This window comes from Anomaloglossus baeobatrachus, chromosome 11 (genome assembly GCF_048569485.1).
Source record: "Anomaloglossus baeobatrachus isolate aAnoBae1 chromosome 11, aAnoBae1.hap1, whole genome shotgun sequence".
Lineage (NCBI taxonomy): Eukaryota > Metazoa > Chordata > Amphibia > Anura > Aromobatidae > Anomaloglossus > Anomaloglossus baeobatrachus.
The window spans coordinates 188,816,782-188,826,869 of record NC_134363.1 but is presented as its reverse complement, the minus strand read 5'-3'; the positions used below and the strand labels follow the sequence as shown (position 1 = coordinate 188,826,869).

At 49.6% G+C, this 10,088-nt stretch overlaps 1 protein-coding gene across 2 annotated transcripts in view; it reads right to left on the bottom strand.

The window, feature by feature from the left end:
- UBASH3B (ubiquitin associated and SH3 domain containing B) overlaps positions 1-10,088 on the bottom strand; it is a 104,956-nt gene that overhangs the window by 26,953 nt on the left and 67,915 nt on the right. For both annotated transcript variants that reach the window (XM_075328385.1, XM_075328387.1), the window contains exons 2-7: positions 6,139-6,192; positions 5,864-6,050; positions 5,119-5,317; positions 4,604-4,773; positions 1,082-1,290; positions 874-1,003 (exon numbers count right to left, since the gene is read on the bottom strand). In XM_075328385.1, the coding sequence (XP_075184500.1) occupies positions 874-1,003; positions 1,082-1,290; positions 4,604-4,773; positions 5,119-5,317; positions 5,864-6,050; positions 6,139-6,192 (949 nt within the window). The remainder of the gene's footprint in view (positions 1-873; positions 1,004-1,081; positions 1,291-4,603; positions 4,774-5,118; positions 5,318-5,863; positions 6,051-6,138; positions 6,193-10,088) is intronic.

Below are 10,088 nucleotides of genomic sequence, written 5' to 3'. Positions count from 1 at the left end.
CTCAGGTGCGGATTCTGCTGCTTCCTGTGATGATGCGCTCCGGCTCTGGCAGTGATTCTCCTGCTTGCTGTGACGATGCGCTCCGGCTCAGGTGCGGATTCTGCTGCTTGCTGTGATGATGCGCTCCGGCTCTGGCAGGGATTCTCCTGCTTGCTGTGACGATGCGCTCCGGCTCTGGCAGGGATTCTCCTGCTTGCTGTGATGATGCGCTCCGGCTCTGGCAGGGATTCTCCTGCTTGCTGTGATGATGCGCTCCGGCTCAGGTGCGGATTCTGCTGCTTGCTGTGACGATGCGCTCCGGCTCTGGCAGGGATTCTCCTGCTTGCTGTGATGATGCGCACCGGCTCTGGAAGGGATTCTCCTGCTTGCTGTGACGATGCGCTCCGGCTCTGGCAGGGATTCTCCTGCTTGCTGTGATGATGCGCTCCGGCTCAGGTGCGGATTCTGCTGCTTGCTGTGATGATGCGCTCCGGCTCTGGCAGGGATTCTCCTGCTTGCTGTGACGATGCGCTCCGGCTCAGGTGCGGATTCTCCTGCGTCCTCTGATGACACAGAGAGCCAAGCAGAAGAGAAAGAGCTGCAGGTGACGGGACGTGTGTGATGAGGTCATGCTGATAAGTAGCCGGCTCTCTGCAGTTTAGTAGCAGAGCTGTGTACAGTGTATGTGCAGTGCTGGCCCTTTATTGTTCCTAGTATCACTTATGGTGGGCAAAATGCTTGTTCGTCAGGTGAAACTATTTTTAAATATACTTAAAAAGAAAAGTCTATATATTGTGCTTCTGATAACATTGACAGTCTATGTGCACAGATCGGTCTATTACTGACTTGTGAGTGGGGTCTGACCAGGCTATAAGCCTCCGGTGATGGGCTCACCTGCATGGGTGGGCAGATGATGGTGAGCGTCGCCGTGTCCACCAGTCCCTGCTCATCCTGCCGTCTGTCCAGTAATCCATCACTGAGCGGGTACGAGATGGCGCTCACCGTATTCAGCAGAGAGTACGACCTGCGGGACACAAGGTGACAGACGCTCATCCACCGGGTCACGTACAACGTGCCACACATTACAGGGAGCGGCCCTCACCCGTGAAACACCCAGCTGCCACACTCATCCGCCTTGGTGACGTAGTTTTCCGGCAGGAGGCCGGAGCAGCCGGTGGCCAGAGACGAGCCGAAAATCCAACCTTCACTGGTGTTGGTCTGTTCTGCGGGGGACATGAAGATGAAGTCTCCGGGCACCAGCTCCAGCTCATCGTCGTTCTGCGGCAGATACGGGTACAGGACCTGCAACGTCTGAGACACAAGAGGGCGCCAGTGAGCGCATTATGTTACAATCCACGTACAGCTGAGAGTTTGTTACAGTTGTATCCAGTCCAGGCAATGTTCTGTGTACTCCAGACTGATACAATGTATCAATGCAAAAAAACAGTCAAGAACAGAGAGATTTATGCTGCTGTGTATAGCCACTACCCTGCATAGATTGTAACAAGCGCCCAGCTGTAAGTAGGAAATCACCCCGCCTGGGCTGGTAAAAAAAAGGTTTTCATTCACACACAGCAAGCAGAGAACTGGAAAATGGTAAGGATCTAAGGGAGTTAATGCAACATGCTTGATATGTTATTGTTCTAGTTACAATAGAAATTAGAAGTAATCCATGACTCTCTGTTATCAGCCACTATGTGTCAAAAGCAGCTATAGAGGCGATCTGTGGTCTGTGAGATAAGATTCAGGAAGCGCTCAGCCCACGCGCTCAAGACTTTCCACCAACGTCTCCAGCTCTGCTAAACCTGCGGACGCTGCATCTCCGGAGCCACACTATATGTGTATATATGTGTACAGACACTGTGCGCAGCTCCGGAGCCACACTACATGTGTATATGATATATGTGTATATTATATATGTGTACAGACACTGTGCGCAGCTCCGGAGCCACACTACATGTGTATATGATATATGTGTACAGACACTGTGCGCAGCTCCGGAGCCACACTACATGTGTATATGATATATGTGTATATTATATATGTGTACAGACACTGTGCGCAGCTCCGGAGCCACACTACATGTGTATATGATATATGTGTACAGACACTGTGCGCAGCTCCGGAGCCACACTACATGTGTATATGATATATGTGTATATTATATATGTGCACAAACACTGTGCGCAGCTCCGGAGCCACACTACATGTGTATATGATATATGTTACCAGACACTGTGCGCAGCTCCGGAGCCACACTACATGTGTATATGATATATGTGTACAGACACTGTGCGCAGCTCCGGAGCCACACTACATGTGTATATGATATATGTGTATATGATATATGTGTACAGACACTGTGCGCAGCTCCGGAGCCACACTACATGTGTATATGATATATGTGTACAGACACTGTGCGCAGCTCCGGAGCCACACTATATGTGTATATGATATACAGTTAGGTCCAGAAATATTTGGACAGTGACACAAGTTTTGTTATTTTAGCTGTTTACAAAAACATGTTCAGAAATACAATTCTATATATAATATGGGCTGAAAGTGCACACTCCCAGCTGCAATATGAGAGTTTTCACATCCAAATCGGCGAAAGGGTTTAGGAATCATAGCTCTGTAATGCACAGCCTCCTCTTTTTCAAGGGACCAAAAGTAATTGGACAAGGGACTCTAAGGGCTGCAATTAACTCTGAAGGCGTCTCCCTCGTTAACCTGTAATCAATGAAGTTGGTAAAAGGTCTGGGGTTGATTAGAGGTGTGTGGTTTTGCATTTGGAAGCTGTTGCTGTGACCAGACAACATGCGGTCTAAGGAACTCTCAATTGAGGTGAAGCAGAACATCCTGAGGCTTAAAAAAAAGAAAAAATCCATCAGAGAGATAGCAGACATGATTGGAGTAGCAAAATCAACAGTCGGGTACATTCTGAGAAAAAAGGAATTGACTGGTGAGCTTGGGAACTCAAAAAGGCCTGGGCGTCCACGGATGACAACAGTGGTGGATGATCGCCGCATACTTTCTTTGGTGAAGAAGAACCCGTTCACAACATCAACTGAAGTCCAGAACACTCTCAGTGAAGTAGGTGTATCTGTCTCTAAGTCACCAGTAAAGAGAAGACTCCATGAAAGTAAATACAAAGGGTTCACATCTAGATGCAAACCATTCATCAATTCCAAAAATAGACAGGCCAGAGTTACATTTGCTGAAAAACACCTCATGAAGCCAGCTCAGTTCTGGAAAAGTATTCTATGGACAGATGAGACCAAGATCAACCTGTACCAGAATGATGGGAAGAAAAAAGTGTGGAGAAGAAAGGGAACGGCACATGATCCAAGGCACACCACATCCTCTGTAAAACATGGTGGAGGCAACGTGATGGCATGGGCATGCATGGCTTTCAATGGCACTGGGTCACTTGTGTTTATTGATGACATAACAGCAGACAAGAGTAGCCGGATGAATTCTGAAGTGTACCGGGATATACTTTCAGCCCAGATTCAGCCAAATGCCGCAAAGTTGATCGGACGGCGCTTCATAGTACAGATGGACAATGACCCCAAGCATACAGCCAAAGCTACCCAGGAGTTCATGAGTGCAAAAAAGTGGAACATTCTGCAATGGCCAAGTCAATCACCAGATCTTAACCCAATTGAGCATGCATTTCACTTGCTCAAATCCAGACTTAAGACGGAAAGACCCACAAACAAGCAAGACCTGAAGGCTGCAGCTGTAAAGGCCTGGCAAAGCATTAAGAAGGAGGAAACCCAGCGTTTGGTGATGTCCATGGGTTCCAGACTTAAGGCAGTGATTGCCTCCAAAGGATTCGCAACAAAATATTGAAAATAAAAATATTTTGTTTGGGTTTGGTTTATTTGTCCAATTACTTTTGACCTCCTAAAATGTGGAGTGTTTGTAAAGAAATGTGACAATTCCTACAATTTCTATCAGATATTTTTGTTCAAACCTTCAAATTAAACGTTACAATCTGCACTTGAATTCTGTTGTAGAGGTTTCATTTCAAATCCAATGTGGTGGCATGCAGAGCCCAACTCGCCAAAATTGTGTCACTGGCCAAACATTTCTGGACCTAACTGTATGTGTATATTATATATGTGTACAGACACTGTGCGCAGCTCCGGAGCCACACTATATGTGTATATATGTGTACAGACACTGTGCGCAGCTCCGGAGCCACACTACATGTGTATATGATATATGTGTATATTATATATGTGTACAGACACTGTGCGCAGCTCCGGAGCCACACTATATGTGTATATGATATATGTGTACAGACACTGTGCGCATCTCCGGAGCTACATGTGTATATGATATATGTGTATATTATATATGTGTACAGACACTGTGCGCAGCTCCGGAGCCACACTACATGTGTATATGATATATGTGTATATTATATATGTGTACAGACACTGTGCGCAGCACTAGCACCACACTATATGTGTATATTATATATGTGTACAGACACGTGCAGACACTGTGTGCAGCTCCCTGGTGTTACACTATATGTGTATATTATGTGTATACAGATGCATGCAGACAGTGTGTGCAGCCCCTGGTGGTGCGGTGGCGGTCTGTGCGTCGTTACCTCGTGGTTGATATATCGGATGTCTCTGGAGAAGATGGTGGCCACCCAGTCACACCCCAGGTTCAGGTCGATGTTCTGCGCCAGCTTCTCCAGGGTGGGCAGGTGACTGGCCTGGAAGTGATACGCCAGCGTCACGTGCAGCTGCTTCTTGTGCGGCTCCACCCGGACGTCTGAAATCACACGGTGCGGACGGTCACTAGAATATTGGCCTTAGTAGGAATTCGAGTCACTGAGGGTCACGTTTTCTGGGGACCCCTCCTGGAACCCTAATAGCAGATGATTCTGGAGTACAATATGGTTCTGAGCTGGATGGAAGTGGTAACAGAAGACCTGCAAAGCTGGGGTGCAGAATGGAGCCCCACAATCTGGTATTTCAGGAGAGGGCACCCTGCCCCGCGGCTGCCACTGAAGGTCCCTGCAGAGGAGACCACTTATTATGGGGGTGGTGGGGGCGTCATTGTGATTATACCATAGGCCGTGCTTAGCGCTCACCCCTATAAATGAACGTGCCTCACCCGTTTTCATCAAAGCTTCCTCGGAAAAATCTGCAGCAAATTTCTTGAGAACCTCGGCGCAGTCCTCGTTTACAAACAGTCCGATGAAGTTGGAGGAGGTGTAGAGCTCCAGGGGCAGCGGATTAGGGAATTTGGATTTCCAGCGGGAGACGGTGGTCTGTAAAGCCTCACACAGCGCGTCCACGTTCTTATCTTCACACTGGACGGAAAGAAAGCCGAAATATCAGCACAAAGTAATCGTGTTACCGGCTCCGAAGCTTCAGATCCAATTACCACGAGCCGAGATCAATGCAAGCCAGACGCGCTTCAGAAATCCCTCACTGCCACTCACGGGCTTATGCCAGGCTGTGCCCACTACGGCTGAACAAGGGGCCAAAGTGTGCCAATGCCAGCGAGGAGCTGAACCCACAACCCCAGGGACCCAGGACAAGCCAAGAGTACACGAATGATACAATGTATCCGCGCAGGAGGACTCCGGAGCCCGATATCTTGTGCCGCGCTCAAACACTGATACATTGTAACAAGGCATTGGAGCCGCACACGGCCAAGGGGGGTTTCAACAAATAATATTCCTATTTACTGACAGCAAGCAGAGCTTGTGTAAATGAGGAAGAATTAAAACACAAAGTTGAAGAAATTCTCTCGGTCCCATGGAGTCCACCTCCAATGTTATAGGAGTCCTGAGGAGGGGGCAGTAATGATCATCGTAGGCCATTTGTGTGGGTCCCCTCCATAGGCGACTTACCATAAAGAACTGGCAGAGCGTGATGTGCGGGAATATATTGTGCGCCTTGTTCTTCCCGCACAGCTGCTTGGATTGTTGCCAGAAGTCTGAGAGTTTCTGGGCGAGGGGGCCCATGGGTCGTAGATACAGGACATATTCCCGAGGCAGCGGGTCATCCAGGAACGGATCGTCTACATGTGAGAACAGCCTGGAAAACAAGAATGACTAATAAATATGGGTCCTCGGGGGTGGGGCAAGGGCTGGGGTGGGCGGAGCCTGGTAAATCTAATACCTACCAATCACAAGCAGCCTGGACACTTCTCCCTCCTGTGGAAGCCAATGCTTTCAGCCTAAAAATACAGACAAGGGGAAAAAGAAAAAAGTGAGCAAATAAAGGCCAGTAAGGGGGCTCAAAAACAACAGCTGGACCGGATCATGGGCTGTTATAGCAGCGCTGCAGTACCACCTGTGGACAGAGGTGGTGCCATTTATGGAAGAAGGCAGCTTTTTTTTTTGTACAACCATTTATCAAATGTAAGGTGGTAAAGGGGTTCTGTCATGATCGAGTAACCCTCAGTACACAGCATCTACAAAACCTACAAACGAAACCTCCACAGATCAAACCTTCTGTGTGTAAAATCAGAAATCAGTCTAAGAACATTTCCCACCAAGATTATTGCAACCCAACAGCTTCATATTGTCATAATGCCTCCTGCTCCTGTATCCATAGATTGTAAGCTCCTGTGGTCAGGACTCCTCTCCCTCCTGTATCTATAGATTGTAAGCTCCTGTGGTCAGGACTCCTCCTGTATCTATAGAGTGTAAGCTCCTGTGGTCAGGACTCCTCCTTCTCCTGTATCTATAGAGTGTAAGCTCCTGTGGTCAGGACTCCTCCTCCTCCTGTATCTATAGATTGTAAGCTCTTGTGGTCAGGACTCCCCCTCCTCCTGTATCTATAGATTGTAAGCTCTTGTGGTCAGGACTCCTCCTCCTCCTGTATCTATAGATTGTAAGCTCCTGTGGTCAGGACTCCTCCTGTATCTATAGAGTGTAAGCTCCTGTGGTCAGGACTCCCCCTCCTCCTGTATCTATAGAGTGTAGGCTCCTGTGGTCAAGACTCCTCCCCTCCTGCATCTATAGAGTGTAAGCTCCTGTGGTCAGGACACCTCCTGTATATATAGATTGTAAGCTTATGTGGCAAGTCCGGTTGTACATTGTGTTGCTCTGTGCCCTTATATTCTGCAGATCTCGGCCCACCACATCCTTACGTCTTCCTCGTCACCACCTGTCGTTCTCTTCTGACTCTCTGAAATATTACATTTGTTAAATATTCACCAGACGGCGAGCGTCCTCCTGTCAGGACAGTAAAATATTTCCCCGGGAAACTAGGTCAAGCAGAAACGAATATGTAAAACTGAAAATATTGAGACAGCAGAAGAAAGCGTGAGAATGAAGGCCGAGCTCCGGGGAGACAGCGGCCGCGGGGATCATGAAATGCCCCAAAATAGGATTCACTAATTGTATCAGACGAAACGAGGCGGAGGGTAAAGTGCAGCCAGATTGTCACACCACGTGCAAGCAGTGAATGTGAAGCGCAGCCAGATTGTCACTCCACGTGCAAGCAGTGAATGTGAAGCGCAGCCAGATTGTCACACCACGTGCAAGCGGTGAATGTGAAGCGCAGCCAGATTGTCACACCACGTGCAAGCGGTGAATGTGAAGCGCAGCCAGATTGTCACTCCACGTGCAAGCAGTGAATGTGAAGCGCAGCCAGATTGTCACACCACGTGCAAGCAGTGAATGTGAAGCGCAGCCAGATTGTCACACCACGTGCAAGCGGTGAATGTGAAGTGCAGCCAGATTGCCACACCACGTGCAAGCAGTGAATGTGAAGCGCAGCCAGATTGTCACACCACGTGCAAGCAGTGAATGTGAAGCGCAGCCAGATTGTCACACCACGTGCAAGCGGTGAATGTGAAGCGCAGCCAGATTGTCACTCCACGTGCAAGCGGTGAATGTGAAGTGCAGCCAGATTGTCACTCCACGTGCAAGCGGTGAATGTGAAGCACCGTATTACAATAGAATACCCATACTAATGATATTACGTGTCCAGAACCTACTGACATTGTGATGACGAAGAGTGACCCGAGCAGATGGTGTCATACGACCAGCGCCGACATTACCAACTACCCCAGGGGCATTGGTCCACTGGGAGTTGTGGAATTGGACCCTCCGACGTCCCCACATCTAGGAGCCAAATCCCCCGGACTCCTGGCCCATTTCCTGCCCCCTCTGACGGCAGATAGAGGAGTACGGGGAGGAGGGGACGGTGAGTTTATCTGCGGATCGGGTCACATGATAATGAATGGCTCTTTGATAGCCGCCACATGACATGTGACTCCGGGGGACACAGCGCGGCCTGCGGGACACGGACAAACAACATTTCATTGTGTGAGAGGCGACAGCTGCACGGACGCCCGGAGTCATCGAGCTGTTGTGACAAGATATCACGTATTGCAATATGTCAGCAGCCGAGCTACAGGAGGATACACAGATTATTACTGGCGCAATCCTGCTATGCAGGCCACAGAAAAGCGCAGACGTCATGTGACACCATGAGATCACTACACGAGTGATGATGATGTCACTGTACTCCTGATATTACCGATGACATCACTGGCCCTCATATTACTGATGAAATCACTGCTCCTTCCAATACAAATGAACACACCAACAATGACATCACCACTCCTAATACGGAGGACCTCGCCTCTCCAGATACGGAGGGCCTCGCCTCTCCAGATACGGAGGGCCTCGCCTCTCCAGATACGGAGGGCCTCGCCTCTCCAGATACGGAGGGCCTCGCCTCTCCAGATACGGAGGGCCTCGCCTCTCCAGATACGGAGGGCCTCGCCTCTCCAGGTACGGAGGGCCTCGCCTCTCCAGGTACGGAGGGCCTCGCCTCTCCAGGTACGGAGGGTCTCGCCTCTCCAGGTACGGAGGGCCTCGCCTCTCCAGGTACGGAGGGCCTCGCCTCTCCAGATACGGAGGGCCTCGCCTCTCCAGATACGGAGGGCCTCGCCTCTCCAGATACGGAGGGCCTCGCCTCTCCAGATACGGAGGGCCTCGCCTCTCCAGATACGGAGGGCCTCGCCTCTCCAGATACGGAGGGCCTCGCCTCTCCAGATACGGAGGGCCTCGCCTCTCCAGATACGGAGGGCCTCGCCTCTCCAGATATGGATGACATCACCACGTCTTGATGTAGCTGATGATGTCATCTTCCCCACAGTAGCTGTCACTTACACATTCCTGACCAGTCGGCCGTAGATCTGGACATCACAGGAGCGATTTGTATTAGATCCGAGTCCCCCACAAGAGGTTGAGCTTAGTGTGAATAGTTTTGTGCTGACAGATTCCCTGTAAAGGGTCTGTCCACTGCGGACCCCCGGCCTATATACTGTATACACACATATACCGTGCACCGAGCACTCAGAGCTGTATATAGACACAACGCCCTGTCTCTTCCTCATTATCTGCAGAGCAGCGACAGGACGAGGCAGAAATGGCCCAATGTCAGAGTTATCAGCAGAGTCCATGTCAGTCACACAGGCTGCGGGCAAACGGACAGAATGTCACGTGGAAAGGTCACAATGGCTGCAGCCAATCTTCTGTGACCACGTCCACTAATCCGGCATCTGACGGTCTAGACACTATTTCACCAGGGGAATGTTACACGAAGGTCCAGCATTTACCTCAGCAGTGAATATTTCCTGATGCGTTGACACATTAATGCGCAGGTTGGGGGGTATCACCCTGCGTCCCACACGTTCAGTGGCCCTGTCGAGGCTTATATCAAAACCCCCGACAAATCGGGATTCGGACATATGCGCTGAGGGGGCCATTGACTAGAATAGTGCAGACGGCGTCACCGTGAGCTCTTCTGTCGGGCACCATTTTCAGGCATCTACGTCTACTAAGTGCCAGCAAAAGCCTCCGCCGTCATGTGTCAACGTCAGAAGAGGTGAAATCACAGAACACAGCTCTGACAATAAAACTGTATATATATATATATATATATATATATATATATATATATATATATATATATACATACAGTGCCTATGTGGCGCCCTAGGACCTGGTCGCCACAGCAGCATTGCCCTCCCAAAGGGTTAATGCTGAGCCTGGAGGTAATTGGGAGATCCATTGGCCAGCAGGTTTAACACCCAACACAGTTCTCCCTCCG